The 23,993-nt window shown below is 36.3% G+C and overlaps 1 protein-coding gene across 1 annotated transcript; it reads left to right on the top strand.

Annotated features, from left to right (window-relative positions):
- The first annotated feature begins 454 nt into the window (after window positions 1–454).
- LOC146138662 (NACHT, LRR and PYD domains-containing protein 3-like) lies at window positions 455–19,890 on the top strand. The gene is made up of 8 exons (XM_083394644.1): window positions 455–699; window positions 3,832–3,976; window positions 14,605–16,183; window positions 18,250–18,301; window positions 18,396–18,557; window positions 19,052–19,213; window positions 19,446–19,607; window positions 19,744–19,890. Exons 1-8 carry the CDS (start codon window positions 628–630, stop codon window positions 19,888–19,890), a joined length of 2,481 nt encoding a protein of 826 aa, XP_083250770.1. The 5' UTR covers window positions 455–627.
- The last annotated feature ends 4,103 nt before the right edge of the window (window positions 19,891–23,993 follow it).

The following is a 23,993-nucleotide window of genomic DNA, read 5'->3' on the forward strand; positions in this document are numbered from 1 at the left end:
TTTTGCAACGTTAACGCTTAATATTAGTAATAGTTCATATAAACTGAGTCACCGCCAGTTTTCCAAATGGTTCAGCAAAGCGGACGGGATACTTACGAGAAACAGACATTTGCCGAATGAGCAGAAAGCTTTGTTTTAGTCTGGCTTGTTATTAGCATGATGTGGCTTCTAATTGACTCTATTGGATTTCAGTAAAATCGATTAGCTGATGACTACCTCATTCCACATTAATTATTATTTAAAACTGCATCTAGATTTTTTAATAACATTTACATTAAAACCTTGTAATCGTTTTTGGAAATAATTAGATTTATTGAGATTGGTTTTGGGCAAGATTTTTCAGACATTTGAGAAAACTGTTTCAATACAAATGCAAAGACATGCTTCATAGTAATTAAATTTGAATTTATCTATGCTAATGTCTTATGTTTTTTTCCCTTACAAAAAGTTGATTAAAAAAATTGGGTCGCCAAAGCTGCGCTGTTATACTTGAACTCAGTAATTGGGTCGCCACAAAAAAAGTTGAGAAACACTGCTTTATAAGGTATAGCCTTGAATACCCTGCAACACAATCATTGTTGGTATATATATATATATAGGATGCAATTAAGAGTATAATTTCGCAAAATGTCTTCCAACAATGAAGAACAGTCGGATCTACCTTCAAATGGGGAAAGCACCGAACAGCAGAGCACATCGGTAAGCTTTTCTCTTAATATTTTGGATCTAAGGACGATTTTTTTTAAACTTTTAATAAAAAACAAACATTTTATTTCATAAAAAACTTGGGCATCTCGTCGGGAGGCCAAAACTAAATTTAACAAGGTATAAAATATTTTATCTTACCGGCTTGTTGTTGTTTTCTGCTTAAAATTTTTACTAAAGCCTGAACTTTTCTACGTTAATATAATTTTATATAAATAATAAAAGTATAACATTTACTTAATAACTGATAGTCTATATCGGTCATTTTCAAATGGCGGATCGCGATCCGGTTCCGGATCTTTTCAGCGTTTTGTGCGGATCATCTTCTTATGTAGTCTTGAAAGAATAAACTTTCTACAGTGTTTTCATGTGAATACCAATTGTCAGTGTTGATGAATTTTATAAAGCATAGAACGAGATTCCCAAATGCTATTCTATGTGAGCGTTTGATGATATCCGTCAGCGACAGAAAGCCCCAATTCGATGCTATTGTAAGACCTAAGGTTTAAAACATGGGTCGGCAACCAACAGCCCCCTGGCCTAATGTAATTCATTCGGCCCGACGACTCTTTGACAAACTAGATACGTCCATTTCAAATAGGCTACTTTTTGACTATTTTAACTACGTAAGTTTGAAAAATTTCCCCGCTTCGAGCGAATCATCGTTCTACGTCCGGCTTATTCACTTTTTGATGCGGCCATTTGGAACTAGATCAGCGCTTCGTTACCGTTAATGAAAAACGCATTCAAAAATATTATACATATATTTTTTAACATTTTGTATTTTCGGCAATGTAATAAAAACTTGCAAGAAATTTAAAAGAAATGTCGGTATTCCCAAAAAAATCGCGATCGCTTCGCTCGCCACGTGCGCCCTCACTTATAGCTTAACACGCGCTACAAAGATTAACTATTAAAAATATCGCGTTTCTAAAAAAAGTTTTATTACACTTATCATTAGTAGTATGGATGACGAAGTTTGGGCTCGAATTTTAAACCAAACAACGCCTTTTCTCTCGCTTTGTGCCAACACTTTAATGCCTCTTGAAATGTAATTAAAAGGGCTTTTAAGAGAAAAAAATATCCGAGGCCGCCAGATTAAAACTTGTTCTAATATTTTAATAACACAATTCAATTCTTACTCATAATATGCCTCTGAAATGGAGTCTAACCAAAAATATGCGTTAAATTAATTTGAATTTGCAAAATTCTCACTTTAAAATGTTACGTTACGTCTTAGTCATATAAAATAGATTCAATAGTTTAAATTTGTTAAAATAACCTTATTGATTGCCTAAAATAGAAATTCCGCTTTGTGGAGTTTATGAGTTGGTAGTCGAGTTCCGACACTACCACATTGCATCGGGTATCGGCTCCGATCTGTTATTATCAAACATCCCTATCTATGAGTTACATGACGCAACATGCCTAAGTGTGTCAATCGCCGTTGGGCTGAATAGATTAATTAAAAAGGGACCATTTTCCTTTGAAGGAACCATACTGTAGCAAAACGGATAAAAGTTCGCGTCCAGAAAATTCGCGTCCATAAAAAAATTATCTACGTAAGTTAAAGTAAAAACTGTAGTTTATTAGTGCCATGACCTGGTGCCCCCTTGATCTGCACTTGGTGATTGTTTAAGCAGCACATTAACGAAAATGCAGGAATTTAGGAAATAACATTAGCGAGGTTGTTTGAATTAGCCTAAACAAGCGTCATTGCATTATAATCAACAACAGCATTGTGTTTTTTTGCCAGTTATTTTCCGTTTTCATACCCGTGAAAAAGTTATTTGGAACTGGTCAGTCCTGCCGCCCAGAGACGGTTTAAAAGACACGTGGCCATGCCCCCCCAAAACTGCATATTTTCCCTTTTTCTAGTATGTAGCCCATAATTTGGTAAAATCGTTTCAGACCAAAGGCGCCGTGCGTTTTATCGCAGTTTTGCAAACTTGAACGATGTAAAGAAGGTTTTTCGGTTGCGCAAACCGGCCTGATTTTTGTAATGCAGCCTTCTTATTGAAAGTAGCACATCGAAACCTAAAACTAATAAAATAAACAAATTGTGATTCTAAAGGTACTTCCTCATGACGCTTCGTTTAGATGTAGCTTAGTGACGTCATCCCTGAAAACACACACACACAAAAAAAACGCAAACAAAATATCCTCCACGCCTGCACTTGGTTGAAAACCTTGTTATTTTACGGACAATTTTTTGCCTGCCCAACTTTGTCCAATAATTGGATTCCATAACGATACGCCCTTCTATTGTCCAATAGTAACACTTTATTCGTTAAATCAGTCAGTCTGGAGTCATTCCAGTGAACTTCATTGGTTGTGAAGTCAATCTACGTTACACTTACCAAAACTAAATTCAATGTTGCGCTAATTGCTGTTAACTGTTTAAGTATGCAGGTATTGCGACTACAGGAAACGACATGTTTCGGTATACTACAAATTTTGCGTATTTCAACTCTTAATGTAGAAGCCTTTTAACACGCCTTTTTCTGGTCTTTAACAATACTAACTTTACTATAATAAGTATATTTGGGATTCTAGCATGAAAAACTTTTCTCTTGCTCTATGGGACAACTAACAAAGTTTAAGAAATTTGGCCTCAGACCTATAAAGAATATTTATAGGCCAGTAAACATAGTAGAAAACTCTAACAAGTTTAAACAGAAGTTTTTCTGTTAATTTATAACTGATCTCCTGTAAAAGATATAAAGACGTTATGCATTTTCGTTATTGGCTACAACATTTAGTATGCATACACTCGAAATTGGTTTCAAATTAGAGAATATACCGCGGGTAACAAAAAAAACTAATTAGACCGATTGAGTTAGCCTAAGTTATGACGTCTTGAAAACGTCGTAAATTGGGTAAAATTGCAATTTATCGTACGCATTTAGCGCTTCTTAATTCAGCTACGTGATTTGTAGTAGGCCTATACCAAAACCTTTCGTTTCCTGTAGTCGAAATACCTTCATATATTTAAACAGGTTAACAGCAATTTGCGCAACTTTGAATTTAATTTTGGTAAATGTAAGGCACGAAAGCTTAACTATTTCATCTATTCACGAACACTTTTTTTCCGCCTTTTAATCATACTTTAATTGTTATATTCAGGCTGGAGGCGCTACAGTTTATGCTGAGCACGCTTACTTTGGTGAAGTTAACCAATATTTTCATCACCAAGATCGTCACCAATCTTTCATCACATCAGAAATCATTCCACTCGGTGAGGCACAACTTCAGAAATCATTGAAACTCGGTGAGGCCGCTTTGTTTTGATTTGCTATAAAACGGAAGCTTGTGCTGGTTGAACCCGTTCTAACGCGGCCTGTTATGGCAGTGGGCGGCTAGGTTCCTAGCTGCGTCACACGCTGCCTCTGCTTTTAAGTTGTAACACCGATCGTTGTCGAAGTGTCCACAAAAATTATAAAACCTCTAACGAATTAAGTGAAGCAATCACGAACAGTTTTAAAACCGTGACCGTATAGCCCAGTGCTTGTCAACATTTGTGGAACAGTACGCACTTTTGCGCCTACTAAAGAACTTGTATACCCCAGCAAAAACTTTGAACTTTTTTTGTTTAGCTTTTGCCATTGTATGAGCTGCGCATCGGACACAAATAAATATGCTAGCAAACCGTTTCAAGCAGCAACTGGCTGAGTTTTAACGCAATACTCAAAAACCATTCAAAAAGCAAAAACAAAATGACTAAAAACTAGTAAAACTACATTAATAAGTATAGCAAACATAATAGTACCTACATCGTTTATGACGTTACAGTGCATGACAATTAAAGGTGCGTCATTCCTGTCATCGACTGTTTTGGTACTGCTCATCAATGCTACAAAACAAATTATTATTAAGAGTTCAATATTTAATAATTTTTTAGGGGCCTTGGCCCCTATGACCCCCCTGGCTACGCCTATGGCAGGCACACATCCACTCCTTTGCGACCAATCTCTTTGAAAGTTGCGTGATACTTTTTTTTGTCCACGTCTAAACCAGTGGTTCTTAACCTTTTGTAACCTGTCTAACTCCTATGTTATTCTGCAAGCGTTCGTCGAATCCCAAATTTTCGCTCAGTATTGGTTTCTTCTTCTTAGCACAGTGGTCGGCAAGCTGTGGGCGGCGGACCAAATGTGGGCCGCGAGTTGCTTTTGAATAGCGTAGTGTTATAATGTAGTTGTGAACCGCGTGATAGTCGTACTAAGTACTTTCATTGCACTTTATTTTAAAAATGGTGTGGCATAGAATTTTTAAATTGGCTCAGCTTGGAAAGGCCCACTTGCCAAATGTGGTCCTGGGAGCCAGTCGAACTATATTTTTTGCCAACCTAAACTGTGTGTACCGGTAATTGAAAAAATTTTCGCGGTTCGCGCGTTTATTCGTCGTTTTATAGTATGTTTTACATTATGATATGGCAGTGTTCGCCGTGTAATACATCAAGGTGCCGTGTAATATTTCACCTTAAAATCAAATATCCTAAATCCGCCACTTTTTTGTAGTGGTTTTAGGAAATGGGCCTTCAATAGCTCTGAAAAAAGTACTTTGGGCCGCGACAAAAAAAGTTTGCCGACCACTGTCTTTGCAGCTGAAACTGGGCATATTCAAGTTACGAAGTTGCATTTATATAGGTTAAATTGGTCAAATTTTTAATTTATAACGTTACATGAAACCTTGGCACATAAAAGAGATTTGAATTTAGTTTGAAATATCAGCATTTATGTTTCAGAGGACGTGCTCACCGAACCCTTGAAACTGTTGCGTCGAACCCCAAGGGTTCGATCGAGCCCTGGTTAAGAACCACTGGTCTAAACTAATGCAAACTTTTTAAATCTGGAACAGGTCTGCCTTTATTTATGACTTCAACTTTAGATAGAAAGTTTATTTTTAAAAAATCTCAAAGCTTAGGTACTAAATTTTCCTCAAAATTAGTTGGGACGTCACAATTGAGGCATGCTTCAAATCATAGCTAAATATTTATATTTGCATTATATTGGCCAAAAATTTATTTTCGGAGAGATTTCTAATGCCCCGACACGACGGAGGCTTATATGTAGATAAGCTTTTAAGGGTTTAGAAGTCTATTTACCCAGTGGCATTAAGTTGGGGGTACAAATTGCAAACAAAATATGACGTCATCGTAAAATTAGTCTTAGCTCTGTACTCCTCTCTAGTGGCGGCAATATTTCCTAAAAAGAATGTGGTTGAAACGGCACCGGTTATGCAGACTGTCTCGCGTTAATACGCGATAAAGGGAAACAGATTTCGCCAAGGGAGTACATTCTGCTTTAAGAACGCCAGACTCAAGTATGGCAATACTTACAGCCGAAACCTAAACATCTTTCCTGCCATCCGCTATTTTATGCAATTATGAAAACTGTTCATTATGATTTTAAAAGCCTTTAGATTTGTGTATTTTTATTTTTATCATTACTACACTAGGCAAACCACAATATAATTAATTCTTTGAAATGTATCACGTCTCTCTAAAATACACGAACTACGGTATGTAGCGGCTACGGTATGTTATGGATTGTACACTAAAAGCTAACATTGTATAACCTTGTAGCCGTAGTATGATTTAGCTCGTTGCGCCATTCTATAAGATTTACAAAATTCAGCATTGTATCTCATGCGACCCTTTGTAACAACCTTGCCCATTCTGGTTAGAATGTTTAATTAAGGCAATAGGTGGAAAATGGTTTTTAAATGTAAAATCATTTTTTCAAATGAAATATCAGCATAATATGTCAATTGCACTCTTGCGATTTTAGAAAAATTAATTTTTGAAATAAAATTAAAATTTATCAGCGTCGATCATCCATTATGTCACAGTTGGGCGCACAAGCGTATGACGTGTATATCGCAGCTGCAGGCTGGGGGAGTAGTTTCTACTGCTCTGCTGCGGTAGGAAATAATCTCTGGTTGGCTGCATTATTTAACTGGTGTCTTGCCGCCCTAAACAGACACCGCGTAAAGCAATCTGATTTCTGTTTATTGTCGCGTACAAACTGCAGTGATGGGGTTCTAGTAATCTCCAATGCAGACAGGGAACGAAAATACGTGGTGAATAGTGAAACATACCAAACGAAAGGAAGGCTACGCTTATTCGGAACCGGAACCTTTTACGCGCTTGCGATTACACAACAACGTTTATTTATTGCTACACTGCCATGAAAACATAATTATTCGCAAGAATTAAAAAAATGTAAAATTTTGAACTTTAAATGAAAAATTTATTTACACAAAACCTGCAAAATTTTTCGCTTGTGATGGTAGAAAATATTGGGCAAATATAAAACGAATTTAGTCTTTGAATCTTACAAATAAAACCTGCACTAAATATTTTATAAATATACAGAGCAGAATAATTTAACTTTTAACCAAATAACAAACTTCAAAGAAAATTACAATTTTCATTACCAAGATTTACATTTAAAACGCAAAGTCTTGGCATAAGTTATCTCAAAAGTCGAATATTGGACAAGATCAAATATAAGTATCAGTGTGTAGTGCAACTTTAACATTGTGTACAGCTTTAGACTACAATTTCGCTAGCCATAATGGGTTAAAAGGAAAAAGATGCGAAGGCTGTCTCGCGCTAATAAGAAACAAAGGGGCACTTTGATTGCAGCGAAACAGATTACGTCAAAGCGTTGTATTTTGCTTTAAAACGCCAAAATCCAGTATGCCAAACAAATACGCAGACAAACCTAAACGTCTTCCTGGCCTTCAGATGTTAATATGCCATTATGAAAAATGTATAATATGTTTCCATAGGCCTTTAGATTTCGCAGTATAACCAGTTGTTTGGAATGTAAAACGTCACCTTGAAATTGTGTGCGCAAAATTTTTATTTGAATAAACAAATACGGAATACGATAAAAAACAGTCTAATAAATTCTAGACTAAAATCTTACAGTTTTAAGAAGGATATGTAATTTTTGAAACTTTGCAAAAATATTTTGACTATAATTGTAAAACCAATCATCTATTTATACAATGAAGATGATAAAATGATTTTATTATCACAAGTGAACAAAACAAAATCGGTCATGGAATACTATTTACTAGCGTGGCAATATTTGGTACATATCCGATGATAAAAAAGTTGTGACGTTAAGTTATTTGAAGCTCTCTACGCCTACCTAGCGACAGTAATATCTAGCAATATATCTCCCGTTTTTAGTGTCGCCAATATGCTATTTATGTAAATCAAATCGCTATTAAACCATAAAAATGATACTACGAATCCCTTTTTTGTTTTTCATTGGTTAACAATCCAACAATCGGGTGGTTTTATGGCAAATTAACACAAAAAGTTGATTAATAAGAGAGTGTTAATTGGTCGTAATTCGAATTTAGACCAGCAAAATGATCAAGAAGCTTGTAGATTTTTGTGGTTTGGGCCCAAGGGTTGGGTTTTTTTTGAAGGGTGGGTAAAAGAAAATTAAAAATACTGTTTGGTTAATGAAATATTTACTCCTGAGTGGAGACTGTTTTTGTTGATTGTTTCAGGTGCATCAAACATATAGTTTTTCAATTGATTGTAGCTTTTTTATTAATAGGGAAAAATATGTTTTTTTATTTGGTTTGAGGGCAAGGAGGAGAGTGGGATAAAACAATAAGCGTTTTTTGTTGAAAATATATTTGCATTTACGTCGGAACGGATGGCAGAGAATTTTCGGCCCATATCTGTTTTTGCTTGCAGAAACAAGTCAAGAAAAAGTTTTGGGATTTGTAGATGTCCACCAAAAGTTCTTATGCATCTGTAAAGTCATAGGCGAAGGCAAGACATTTTTCGGCCAAGAGAATGTAGCCTACAACTTAATATAAACCGTAAAACGAGTAAACCAAAGTGTAATATATAATATTACAAAAATTAACCTGGTAAATAACCTTGTTTATAATGACCCAATTATTAAACCACCCATGAAAATAAGACCCTGAAAAATATCCCCTGACAAAATATAGAACAACCGCAACCCTGTCAAGTTACATGGGCCGAAAATTTTTTTCCGGGACATATCTTGTTTTTGCCGTTGTTTTTTTTTGGTTTCATATGGTTTGCTATGGTTTGCTATGGCACGTTTTCCGATTTTTGTCCAAAGCATTGTAGAAAAAGTGAACATCGTAGAACTTTCAAATTTTTAGACATGGCGTAGAGTGGTATGAAGGTGCGATGTAGAGGTCTATGAGGCTGCACCCCTAGGCACCTCCAATTGGGGGACAAAAAACTAAAGCGTTATGTCACCGTTTTAGTTCATAACAGCTATCTACTACTATCTAGCGGCAGAAAAACTTTAATACAGAATGCTTTCATATCACTTACTTTATTCAGCTCGCGTCGCGACGAGGCGGCTACTGACATCCCTGCTGTGCCTCATTGTCCTGCGCGTGCAACGTTTTTGTTCGAAGTGGCTTGACTAGTAAAACTAGGCGCATGCGACTTGCCTTTCATAAAGAGGCCTCTCTAAGTAAAAAAACCTATTGGTCTTACAACACAAAGTGTTTTACCACCGCAAATTTAAATGCGAATCCTTGAGGCAGTGGATACATCTCTGTTAGCACCTGTTGTAATTATTGTACCATTCAAACATATCAACACCAGGCCTAAACAAATATAATTATACAAGGGCCGCAACAACTTTAACGCATTCTTAACGACGACGTTACAAAGCTACTTCATAACATGGCGTCATAAATAAATAAATATTGCGTTTATTGGATTTAAATTGGCAAAACTTTCAATACAAAAGGTGGCTAATTAGGCACATAAACGTGTTTGCATATTGCTCAAAACTACAGATTTGATCTCTGTTTCAACAGTGATTGCTCAGACCAAGGCATGGTAAAAATTTACCCAGTAAATTTGGAAAAATTATAGCAAACCATAGACGTTAAATCATTTATAGAGAATGAAAATATTGGCTTTTTAAACATGCTAGCTGACCAAAATGTAATAACATGGCCGTAAGCATTATCTACGTAAATTTTTATTGATTAAATATATTTTTCGATCATTTCCCAAAATCTACGCCATATTTAAACCCCTTTCGCTTCAAAGCCATAAGTTATTATATTATTATACATAACTTAAAATTGTGTATTGATATGTTGGAATGAAGCAACATACGAAACAGGTGCAAATGGCAGATATTCTCCAAATATATTTTTCAAATATTCTCCAAATCTTATTTCATTTTATTGTCGCGGTAATACACAAAGAGCCAAGGCCGTGAATAAACTTTCACCCACCGTACAATTAACGCAGGGAAGCATTGCCAGTAGGGGAAGCAGAATATCTGCGACACATTTATAATGCTTGCTTTAAATGCGGAGTCAGCGTTTTTTCGGGCGACCAATTACTTTGCGATAAGCTTCGTCTAATAATCAAGTGTCAATAGGGTGTATTTACCGCCGCAAATTTAAATGCGAAATCTTGAGGCAGTGTACATCTCTCTGTTAGCTCCTGTTGTGCATGTTGCTCCAACCAACATACCAACATCAGGCCTAAACAACTAGCAAAACTTTCGATTTAATAGTTTGCGTATTAGGCACATAAGTGTTTTTCATATTGTTTGAAACTACAGATTTAAACTCTGTTTTAATAGTGATTGATCGACCTAGCCATGGTAAAAATTTTACCGAGTAAAAGTTTGCAAAAGTATAGCAAACCATAGGCGTTAAACCATTTTAAGTCTTTAAGAGAATGATAATATTTGCTTTTCAAACACGTAAGCTGGTCAAAATGTAATAAAATGGCCATACGCATTATCTACGTAAATTCTATTTATCAAATATATGTTTCGATCATTCCCCAAAATCTACGCCATGTTTGAACTCCTTTCACATCAAAGGCATAAGTGAAGTGTGGAAATTTTCGGCCCATATCTGTTTTTGCTTGCAGAAACAAGTTAAGGAAAATAAAAAACAAAATATAAAATGTATAATATAAAATACACAATACAAAATACAAAATATTAAAAAATAAAAACACTAAAATAAAAAAATAAATAAATAAAAAATAAAATAAAAAAATGAGAAATAAAAAATAAAATAAACACTAAGCCCTGAAAATATGCCCCCTGATAAAATATACAACAACCGCACCCCCCGTCTAGTTTTTGCCCGGAAATGTTTTAGACCGATTTTTGTCGGAAGCTTGATGTAAAAGTATACATCGTAGAACCTTTAAAGTTTAAAACATGGCTTAGAGTGGTATGAAGGTGGGATGTCGAGGTTTATGAGGCTGCACACCCACTGGCCGTTGGTTGGGGGGCAAAAACCTGAAATATTGCGTTTTAGCTCTCTGTAGCTAACGACTGCCATCTAGCAGCAGAAAACCTCCATACAGAATTCGTTCATATTCGCTTGCTTTGCCCAGCTCGTGAAGTGACGAAGCGACAAGACGCCTGCTGCTATTAATTGTCCCGCGCGTAAGACTTTCATTGTGACTCGTCCAAAACTGGGCGCGTGCGACTTGCATTTTAAAAAGAGGCTTTTCTTTAAAAAAATTATTCAATGCTCTTAAAAAACAACATGTTTTACCGCCGCAAATTTAAATGCGAAATCTTGTGGCAATGTACACCTCTCTATTTGCACCTGTTTTGCATGTTACTCCAATCCAACATATCAACACCAGGCCTACACAACTTAAAATTGTGTGCTGATATGTTGGAATAGGGTAACTCTAAATCGTCTTTCATTTTATTGTCGCGGTAATACACAAAGAGGTGAGGCCGTGAATAAACTTTCACCCACCGTGCAATTACCGCAGGGAAGAAAGCATTGCGAGTAGGGATGTGTAAAGCAGAATGTCGGCGACACATTTATAATGCTTGCTTTAAATGCGGCGTCAGCGTTTTTTCGGGCGACCAATACTTCGCGATAAGCTTCGCCCCATAATCAAGTGTCAATAGGGTCTTATTGGGTGAGCGAGCGTCTAGCGCTGGGGTGGGCATTTAGTTTGTTACTGCAGGACACACGAGAAACATCAAATGTTGTGGTAGAGTCACCTCTAATTGGGGAACAAAAACAATGACGTCATCGTTTTAGTCCTTTACAGCTATTTACTCCTATCTATAGCGGCAGAAAAACTTTAACAGAGTATGCGTTCATATCACTTGCTTTATTTAGCTCGCAAAACGACGGCGGCTGGCATCCTGCTGTGCTTCATCATCCCACAGCAAAATAACTTATTGCTCTTACCGAACAGCATGTTTTACTGTCTCAAATTTAAATGCGAAACCTTAGGGCAGTGTACACCTTTCCGTTTGCACCTGTTTCGTATCTTACTTCAATCAAACATATCAACACCAGGCCTGCACGACTTAAAATTGTACAAGGGCGCAGCGAGCAAACTACTCAAGTTTATTGCATTTTCAGCGACGACGTTACGCAGTCACGTCATAACCTGGTGCCTTACAAAAATAAGTCTTAAGAACACTGCGTTTATTTGGTTTAAATTTGCCGAATTTTTGATTTAAAAGGTGGCGTAATAGGCACATAAAAGAGGTTTGGATATTGCTAGAAACAAAAGATTTACACTCTCTTTTAAAAGTGATTGCATGGACCAATGCATGGTAAAAATTTCCCGAATAAAATTGGCAAAAATGAAGCAAAATGATAGGTGGTAAACCGTTTTAAGAGAACGATTATCAGAGTGGCTTTTTAAACATGTTAGCTGGCCAAAATTTAATAACATGGCCGTACGCAATATCTACGCAAATTCTATTTAACAAATCTATTTTTCGATCATTTCCCAATTACCTCGCCGTATTTCAATTTATTTTTGCGGTAATGCATAAAGAGGCAAGACCATGTATTAAAGTTTCACCAATCGTAGAAAACAGGGAGGCATTGCGAAAGGCTTCTTTTATTATATGACGTTGGGGGGGGGGGGGTTAAGCGGCACAGATTAAAAGAATAAATAAAATATTTTAATTTCTAAATGATTCTGAAATTAGTTTTGCATAGTTTTTACCAAACTAACGTATTTAAAAAAGAATCCCTGGCAACTACCCTTTTCGCTTCTAAGCCATAAATTAGAGCGGAAAGTTTTCGGCCCATATCTGTTTTTGCTTGCAGAAACAAGTTAAGGAAACTATAGAACATGCAACGCATATGCTGAACCACGAACCAAAGTGAAAATAATAGTATTTAGAAAAAACTCGCTATTTTTAACGGTCCACTACCAAAAAATAGAAATAAGCACTAAACCGTGAAAATATATCCTCCCAAAAATTGTACAACAACCGCAACCCCGTCTAGTTTTTTTTACAGTCAATTTTTTTGTGGCTCACTTTGACAACGAAAACAACTTAGTTGGCACATGCAATTTTCACAACTGTTAGATAGCCTTTGAAAGTTGTTTCTAATATAAAATTTTTGTACCCAATAATTAAGGGGTAAATGAACTTTGCACGCGCGGGACAAAAAAACGCAACAGAAAGCCAGCCGCTTCGCGACCTGAATAAAGCAAGCGATATGAACGAAATATGTATTGAAGGTTTTCTGCCGCTAGAAAGGAGTATATAACTGTAAAAGAACTAAAACGATGATGTCACAGTATTGACTTTTGTCCCCCAATTAGAGGCGCATAGGGGTGGAAGACAAAATTGTTAAATATTTTTTATTTATAAAGACAAATTATAGGTTTGCTTTGCAGCAACATGTTGACAAAGACCACTGGCAACCTATCTTGTAAAGTTCACAATGTCCAACTAATAACGCGCAACTTCGAGCCACATGCGCTTTTGCCTGCTAAAGCACTGAAACAGAAAACACAACATTTGGAGAATATGGACACTGACAAATACGACCCGTTGAAAGAATATAGATTAACTAGGGAATACCCCTGGTAAAATATAGCGGAACCGCACTATACCCCCTGGTATAATATAGTAGAACCGCAGTCGCACTATACCACTTTGATATAATATAGTAGAACCGCGCTGTACCCCCCAGGTAAAATATACAAAAACCGCACACCCTGTCTAGTTCTATGTTTGGTTTTGTACTGGCAACCAGGGCTACAGAGTCGGTTAAAAACAATCCGAGTCCGACTCCGGCCAAATGTACAATTTCATGGGGTCCCGAGTCCGGCTCAGACTCTACAGCAGTGGTTATTAAACTTTTATTTATTTCGCAGCACAAATTAACAGAACAACAATATAGTAACTTTACTATATGCTATCTCTCCAGTGTGAATAACAGGTGTTGTTAGTGTGCAACACTTCAAAAAATTCAGTTGAGGAATGAGATATGTATGAGTAAAGAAGAAAATAAGTGATATACAATTCTGACATTGTATAGTAGGGGTTATTTTCGTGACGTCATACTGACGCTTGCCACGTCAAATATGTATCTTCCTAAGGGTTTTTCAAAGCGACGCTATGCTCAAATAGTAAGATAGGAAATCAAAAAATTGAACAAAATTGGTCTTTTGTAGTAGGTGTGGTAGATCCATACCGCTAATCTATACAAAGTATGAAATCACTCTGAATTGTGTTTCAAAAACATAACACTAATGATTAGGTTGCGACAAGCAGGCATGATATGATTAGTTTCGTATGCTATACACTTTTAGCGTACCAGAAGGCTATAGTCAAGTTATGGACTGATCTCAACTAAAGGAAAACATGTCGTTAAACGAGGCATATCCAAACCACTTATTTAAAACTGTATTTTTAAGAATAATTTGTTCAGACACATTTTTCATTGCTGAATATTTGTTTTTCCAATATATAACAGTCCTGAAAAAGCCTAATATCTGACGCCTACATATTAATACAAATATAAAAAAGAAATTCGTTACTTAAAAGGCATAGGAGTTTATAACTGTCACCAAAGCATTACATTGTAATGTTCTATGCGTTGTAGATGAAACATTACGACAATCACTGAAGGAAAACATTGATGTTGTCTTTGGATCGCAAAGAATCGAACCGGTTCTGCTCGATGTTATTCAAACAAAACAAAAAACTCAAGAAAAATTCGGCATCAGTGGGGGTTTATTACGTCACAAACACGTTACTAGTGACGCAACATTCCTTACCGTCGAAAATATATTTCCTTCTGCAAAGCGAAACGCCGAAACGCAGTCGGAATTGGAATGCAACAACCAACCTGCAAAACGTAAATTTATCCAAAAACATGGCAACGTTGTGGGTGTGGTTGGTATTGCTGGAATTGGCAAATCTACTTTTGGAAAGCAATTCTTACAGCACATTAAGAGCACACGTGAGACGAATGGCGACTGTTATCTATTTCTTATCTTTCTTCGTGATTTCGACTTCAGCATCCCCATCTCCATTCTCCAGCTCCTGCTCCGATCTGCTCTTCCTGAGTGGGAATATAGTCCTAAAAGTGACGCGCAACTTCTAAAACGTATCAGTAAATCGCCCAATACTTACATTGTGTTTGATGGTTTGGATGAAGCACGACTTCCAAATCTTTCCGAAGCTCCATCTGCTATCGGCTTGTTCGATAAGGCGACTCCTGACATAATCTTCAAGAATATTCAAAACGGTCGTGTGCTTTCTGATGCTCACAAGATGCTCATATCACGACCAGGATCGTATGACGACCTCTATCATCTGTGCAAACCTATCTTCACAGGCTGTGTAGTTGGGTTGGGTGAAGAATCTAAAGATTTGCTGATTCGCAGAAATTTATCAAACGAAGAGGAGTGTAATAAGGTTTTAAATGCTTTGGAGAAAAATCCTTCGGCCAATAGCTTGTGTTTTATTCCAGTGTTTACCAACTTAGTGGTGTCATACGCTCAGCATTGTGATTCGGATATGGAAGGTTTCTCCATTACAGATATATTTACTACCTTTGTTATTCGCTGCTTTGAATATTCACACTCAGTTCTGGATCCAAATGATCTGCTTAAGCTTTCACAACTAGCATTAAATGGTATGCTTAAGAACGAGCTCGTTTTTCAATTTAGAGATCTGATAAGTTGCGGAGTGAACGCTAAAGCTTGGGAAGAATTCATCAATCTTCAATGGAAATTCAGCGATTTAAATTCTAAGATTCTAGAAGGCAATAAGAGCTACTTCTTCTCCCATCTTCTATGGCAGGAATTCTTTACTTCTTTGCACTTAATGTTTGTCACAGAGATGGACGGATTTATAGGAAACCTTGATGTTTTAGAGGAGAAAGAGTGGGAGATGGTTTTGCGCTTCCTCTTCGGCCTCATCAATCCAACAGTCCTCGACAAACTCACATCTCTCATTCCTTCATTGGAAACATGTGATTTCGAAACAAAGAAAATCGTGCTGATGGATATGTTCACCAGAAAGATAGCCGAATGTGATTGGGAATGTTTCTCAGATTACCCAGTGCACCATGAAGCTCGTTTTGATTCCGAATCTTTAGTTGTTCTTGGCGAATTTGGATCTCGTGAAGACAATGATTCACTTTTTACACTTTGCAGTTTAGCTCACGAATACAGGTGTGGTGAATTCACTAACTACCGTGCCAGTTTTCTCCCAGATAAAATTTTAATCTCGGGTGTAATTCTTCCGAATCACGTGACAAGTGTTTGTTACGTGTTACGTGCAACTGACAGGCAAATATCGATCAATATTGGGATTTATATGAAACGAGCAACTTTAACGGAAAATGGATTACGTCATTTTTTTGACGAAATATCAACAACACGTCATCAGGTTAATACGTTTTACATCCTTGTTTTTGTTGTTTATGGAACATTTTATTCTTGTTTATTCTAGGTGATCAAGTGTCACATTGAAAACACTAAGATAACATCTCACGAAATCGACAAAATTGTTTCTCATGTTTCACATATGAAAGAAGTTGTGTTTGTGTCATGCGAACTATCATGTGAAAGCATCACAAAAATACTGGAATCTATCAAACTACGGACAAATTCAGTACGTCTAGCCAAAGAATTACATTACAAATTATATTTTTCGTATTTGTATGATATTATTATATTGTTTGTGATACCCGGGATTTTTAAATATATGTTAAGGAAGGTTGTGATAATCATTCGTTTCTTTGTTGTTTTCTAAATAACGACGAAAATATGCAGGATATTGCAATACCTTAGCAAGACAAGAGCAACTATTGGTTAGGTTGTTATATATTTTGTCGGCTTGTATATATTTTAATTTGTTAGCCTTGTATCGTTAATTTGTCAGTGCCAGCGGACCGGTATAATAGCTTCATTTACAAGGGTTAATTTTAAACATTTCTCATTAGTGTTGTGGTTTAGGGTTCATATAGTGCTTGATACAATTTAGCATGACTTATTTTTGCAAGCAAATTACTATTTCACAAAAAGAATAATTTTTTATTTTTTTATCCCTCTTCCTAAATAACCATCCCGGACCTCTGCATCTCGCCAAAGAAATACAACTTGTATAAAAAAACATATTTTAATTTGGATCTCCTGTTCAAAAAACTTACTTAAGCCTTAAGACCGAAATAAGAACAACATCAACATCGGAATAAAACGCAGTTCGAAATAAGCCAAAATAGAACTAAAACCTAATAGTCGTAATACCGTCTAAATCGGAATAAGTCTTAAATACGTCGTAATGAGACCTCAATGACAATATTCAGGCCTATGCAACTTTTTACCTGACCCCGAACCCCACCCCTAACTACATTACTAACTCCCCTAATAATTTAAACACAAACTCAATCTGTAACACCAAAACATGGGCGTCCAAACGTCGACACAAAAACGTTCGATGCCTGACCGACAAACCTTGATCGTCCCATACCATCTCCATACAGTTTCAGGTGCTATTTTGGCAATTTAGGCCTTATTACGATTAATGTTGAACGTATTTCAACTAGTTTAAATCTTATTCTGTCGTAGATATATATTAAAAACATAACTTTGATCTCCAACCTAACAAAAAAACAACCCCTATCACAAACTGCCCCTCGGTCAAAAAAATCTCATAACACCCATACGGAAAATAAAATAATGATAAATATTTTGAACCTATCGCATGAAAATAAATCATCGGTCAGTAAAATACAAACTATTATTGTAGTACAGGGGTTTACAACCGGTCAAAGATAAAAAGCCGCATTTTTTATACAAAGAACCACACCTTACACATTTACAGAAATGAATGTAACTTCATTTTTTCTTTCTTAGTTACATACAGCGTAACTTTGCTTCGCTTTGAACTTATTATAAATGTTTCCCACTATCCAATATTGCGTATAGGCTACCTAAGTCAATTATTTATTCACAGTTGCATAGTACTCTATTGTTTCTTCACAGTTAAAGCCATTTGGGAAATGTATACAATGCAAGCATTTTTACATAAAATGAATGTTAAAGTAGTTAACAACATTAACTTTCAGACGATTAGCGCATCCAAATTTTGTGTCTTGGCTTTTGGGTCAGATGTGTCTATTGCAGTTTTCCATATTTTTTCTGTAATTTTGTCTACTTTACCTGTAGGTTTAATTTTGTGTCACCAGGGTACTTCGAGTTATAAACCATATGCGATCAATACGTTTTTGTCGCAGATTTGTGCTCCCCTTCAGTTTTCCAAGTGGTTTAGAAGGCGGCTCCCGCACTGTAATCTATACTTGACTTGACCACCTGGAAGCCGCATGCTTTTTGCGAGTCGCTTGTTGGCCAGCCCTGAATTAACACAACGTACTTTTTGCAGATCAAATCAGTAAATTTGAGCCGAAACAAGATCGGGTCACGTGGCTTTGAGATCATTGCACAAGTTGTTCATAAAATCGAGCGACTTTGGTTGGACGATTGCGACATGAAAGACGACGATTTGTCAAAGCTGAGCAGTGCCATCACAAACCTGCAACATCCCGTACGTGAGAATGTTTAACGATTGCAAAATTCACGTTAAATTGTTCTTATTTACGAAAACTAAGATATCAGATAAAATGTGCAGCATATTTATTTCTTAGCTTACATTTGGTCTGCCTTGGACTCTACCGTTTCTAAATTTCATCAAATCATTTTTTTAAATTTTTTTAAAACTTAAGTCCCAAAATTACTAGTATCCACTAAGGTTTTCTTTCTAATAGCTCTTGAGGTAATTTTTAAATGACTAACAGTTTGTTTTGTATTTACTATATAACATCCATAAAAAGTTATATTTTGACCGACCTCATTTAAAGGTTCCTTAAGTCGCTTATCTCCTCCTTGGTGAGCCTGCCTAGAAATTTTGCCTGTTTTCGGCCTGCTTTAATAAAACAGGAATGATTAAGTCATAATTTTTATTTCTGTTTTATAGAAAGAAAGGCGAAAAATCATAAGGAATTTTACTTTATACTTCTTTATACTTCTTTGCAAATTTAGATTTCGTGGTTGATATTGAATGACAACTCCTTTGGGTCACGTGGTTTGAAATCCCTTTCCGGTTGCGCCAGCAACATTGAAATTTTGTGTCTTGGTAAATGCGGAATTGTTGGACTTGATTTGGAAGATCTTACCAAAGCAATCGTCAAATTAGAGAAGCCGGTAAACATTGTCTTACATTTTTAACTTTTAATTTTTGCTATCATACGTTTAATAGTGCTATCATACGTTCATTTTACTGAAATTACTTTCAATAACTACATTTTATAACGACATAAAATTTAATTATCTAGGGTTATCATACGGTCTTTTTACATTTTTTAAAATTAAAATTCGTTTATAATTATTACAAAATTACAACTACATAAAATGTAATTATCTTTTTCGTTTTAAGATGCGTATGTTTGGTTTGTCTGGAAACGAAATTGGTTTAAGAGGTATTGAGTTCGTTTCGACTTGTGCACACAATATTGAGGATCTACGGTTGGACAATTGCGACATCACAGGCTCTGGATTAAAATATTTGACGAACGCGATTGCAAAACTAAAGAGGCCGGTGAGTTTATTATCTAAATTTATATTAAATAAATGGTGCAGCAAAGTTTATTTTTTAAACGTGATGACCATCTTTTCTGAGCAACATTTTGTGCATAACTTGAGCCGAGGAAAATAAATATTAAAATGTTTTGCAGATGAAGGTACTGGATGTTGGTAACAACCCACTTGGAGATGAAGGAGGCGAACTACTGGCCTCATGCGCTCATAACATTCAGGTTTTGTATTGTGATGATTGTGGGATATCGAATGACGTCATGCAAAACATCATATTACCCCTTTAAGCTGTGGTACGTCACTTTACACATCATGGCGCTTATTTGACTTCTTATCTGCGAATTTGTTTTATTTAAGGCTCAAGAACCAGAAATCTCAGACAGTATTTGAAAATGGAAAAAGTGCGATATAGTGTGATTCATGAACAGACTACTACGCCCCCAAGTGACTGAAAACCCCCAATTTGTCGCACGAAAATAAACACGAACAGCTTTCCAGCCTTTCCTGGAAAATATAATGGCTGTATAAATATATATAACAATATTTTGGTTTCTGACACCGTTGCGATCAGGTGGGGAGTGAGACAAGGCGACCTGCTAAGTCTCACTTTCTTGCCGGTCGGCATTGACTTCATTTTAAAAATCTCCGGGAAAATAACGCATTTTTTCCCCACACATCCCCTATTCGTAAATCACCCAGGCTTGCCGCATACGCGGACGGTGTTACCTTACTCTTTTTACACCCCACTATAACTACCAGCACTTTTCGCAACCCTATTTAAATTTGAAAATATAACGGATTCCACTAAAAGAAAGCAATACTCGGTTTGTTCCCCCTCATAAAAACGTCCCTCGGGGAAACTGAATATCACTATATCCACTTATTATCCTAATGGGTGACCCAACCCAAATTGAACTGACAGGGCAACAATTATGCACAAAGCTCCAGCAAGATCTTGCGAATTGAACATTTACCTAACCTTTGACAGAAAAGCAATCAATTGTAAAACCTTCCTTTCAAACGTTTTCCGCTTCCAAAAAAATTATGTTATAGGTCCCTGTAACTCAACTGGGAACCTAAACATCTCGGAGGCAAGTCGTCCCATGGTGGTTACTCGGTCGCCAACTTTAACTTTCTCGATGTCCATTTAAAACGTATAATCAGCTCCTTTTTATCATCAAACCTTATACACTCCTTCATAAACCCAATTGCAGATAATCGAGCTTCGCTTAATAATCCTGCTACCCTGTAAATACAACCTTAGAGTACGAAACTCCCTCCCCAGCACACCCCACCATATTTCCAACATAATACTGTAAAAAAAAATTGAACGTAATAAATAAATATGACCAATGCTAACTGAAATTACTTGCCTTAAATTCATACCCTATACCTCCACCTTGCAACCGCGGAACTAAACTCCTAACCTAATAACAGCCCACCATGCGTTGTTGGCAATAGCCTACTATTGTGGTTGTTAACGTCGTCTTCTGTCATAAGAACTGTTGTGTCCATTCCAACACGTTGTTTTAATTTTACACACTTTTCTGTTTTTGCCGTAAGAATTTTCTTTGCTCATGCATAGAGCATTTTACGTACAGTTACGTTTGTCTCGCTTTTTGTATTAAATATTTTCTTCTCCTATGCATAGAGTATTTTACGACTTTTTTGTAGCTTTTTTGGCATGTAGCACATCGCCATATTGTGAAATCAATCCTTTTAGCTGTCCCTTCGCCGCAAGGGAACAAAAATTATCTCTAGTTCAAACATGTTAGACGTCCGCTACGGTCCCTGTGCTGCGAACCCTGGCTATTTGTACAAAAGAGTCAAATCACACCTCGCATGCGCATATACATTTCAGTTGAAATACCTTTATTTCGACTTGTTTCGCAAAGTTATGTTCATTGGTTGCTGTTTCACTTTCACGCTGTCTGTAATATGAGCTATTCAAGTGTTTTATATATTTGTGTGTATCGATTGTTTTAAACAGAGTTTCGTTTCCTTGGCGTCTTTTAGCTACAAAAAAAATAAAGTGTAGTTCGATAATATATAATTTCGATTTTCTGCTTACCTTTGTAAATATTATGATTCCGATACTTTGTTAGGTTTGTTTATCTTATTACGTAGGTTTGTGGTGGTAATTTTGTTATTGGATAAAATTATTTGACTTGCTGTTGATTTTGCTTCGTTTGGTGTTATGCTAAATTGATTGCTTGTTTACTCCACAATAAAATGGCTTATGTTTTAGACTTAAAACAGTCACCTGATTTGTATCAAAATTTTTAAATTTGAATGTTTTATCTTTGACTGGGTATAAGTAGGACATTTGTTAATTGTTACCTATATACTCTATTACTATGATTCACATTGAAACTGTACACTGCTGCTTACTGTGTGTATCAGCATTCCGGCAGTCCCATAAGTGCGGGCTTCGTCATCGGTGATAACAAAGCACTTTGACTGCTAGTATCAACACCCACTTATAGGGAAGTAGTAACTGAAATAAAAACGAACTCGTAAATAAACAAAATAATAAGGTGAAAAATGTATTGTATCGCACAAAAAGTTGCTGTTAGGTCAGTAAGAATCGCGGGAATATTGGCAAAACTCCAAGTTAATGCTGAGGTTGTAGATTAAACGTATCTTAAGCGGTTAAGCGCGCTGGTAGAGATTTTTCTGATTTGCAGTTACAACTTAACGCTAGTATCTTTTTATACTTTTTGCTTTTCTGTGTCGTGTTATGAGCAATAACTCAACTATAAAATAACATAAACACAACATATAGCACGCTTATCGTTAAACATGCACAAACTGATATAAAGGATACAACAAAAATAAAGCGTAGTGAAAACACTTTCAACCCAAGTCATTTTGCCAAAAAGACTTATGTCATTTTAAACCAGTGGTTCTCAACCTGGGGTCCGCGGTACTTTTGGGGTCCGCGAGACAATTTTCTGGGACCGCGAAGCACCCAACAAAATGTCATTTTAAACAGTGACTTAGGTGAGGTTAAGTTATTACAACACTGCTACCGGGAGTATTAACATAAAACAATTGTATACTTTACACCAAAGCGGAAAGAGAAATTAACCAAACGCTCAAAACCCATAAAATATCTTGTAAATATATTATTGGCATTTTGTAATAAATTAGTCTTGGGAGCTGTTTTGAAAAACAACTGAAGTAAATGCTATTAAAAGCCCTCTGTTCTCTAATTAGCTATTGCACGGGAATACAGTTTCTAGGGCTTCAGAATTCTTTAGAAGTCTATAAAACCGCAAATCAGAAAAAAAGGAATGTAACACGTAACATTATTTTCGCTTTGGCGCGTTTCATCATTAATTGCTTCTTTTTCTCTTGGCCATCTAGGGTATTTGCTGCTGTCTATTGACATATATTTAGAAGGTGTGACGCCGAACTGTTTTAGCTCTGTTGGTGTGCCGCAAGTGGAAAAGTTTGCGGAGCACTTAATTTAGAAATAAACCCTTGAACACAAGTAATACACCCACGGGAACATCGCGGCACACCTGGCAAGGTCGCGGCACACCGGTTGCGGAGCACTAAGATATATAAGAGAAGGAAAAGACCATTGATAGGTTTGTTTTTGTCAGTTTGAACATTAATTTAGAGAGCAAGGGCGGGTCAATGCTCTTTTTACAGATGACGTCACAAGGTGACACGAAAACGTTACGAACAAAAGTTAAGTCTTAATCTGTCGTGATAAAGAAGTGAACCTACGAACACCACGTTGTTCATTTATTTGGTTGAACCTTGACTATAGTATAAAAACTGCTTTATAAAGATGTCATCGATTCTATTTGCTTTAACTGGATAAATCTGTGCGGCATTAGACTATGGCAGGGATGGCGATCATTTTTATTGTGTGGGTCACGAACGAGAACTTAATCCATGGAAAAGACACAAGTGGGCCATACATTAAATTATATGTTAATATAAATGCGAAACTTGCTGCTGCATCTTCTTTACAAATAATATTATCTTTATTAGGTACAAAATAGGGATCACATTTAACATCATCTTGACATTAGTGCATTTTTACAAATATTCTTTGAAACTTTATTATTTTCTAAAATATTTTTTAATATTTATATTATTTTTAAAAGTCAAAGTGGGTCACTGGTAATAAATAATTAATCTGCAATGGGCCACTTTGTGACCCACAGGTAAGTGGTTCGCCATTACTGGACTATGGTATAATTTGTCGCTCAGAACAAAAAAAGCACACTTTTTTGACAAATGAGAAAGAAACTCCAATTCTAGCATAACTATACAACAACGTTGGGGCTGCACCAAATCCCACCGGAAAAGCGATTTGTCCTTCGTCTGAGTTGAAGCTAATAAAAGCAACCTGCTTCGAGCTATGCGCGAT

This window comes from Ascidiella aspersa, chromosome 7 (assembly GCF_963924565.1).
Source record: "Ascidiella aspersa chromosome 7, kaAscAspe10.2, whole genome shotgun sequence".
NCBI classification, from domain to species: Eukaryota; Metazoa; Chordata; class Ascidiacea; order Phlebobranchia; family Ascidiidae; genus Ascidiella; species Ascidiella aspersa.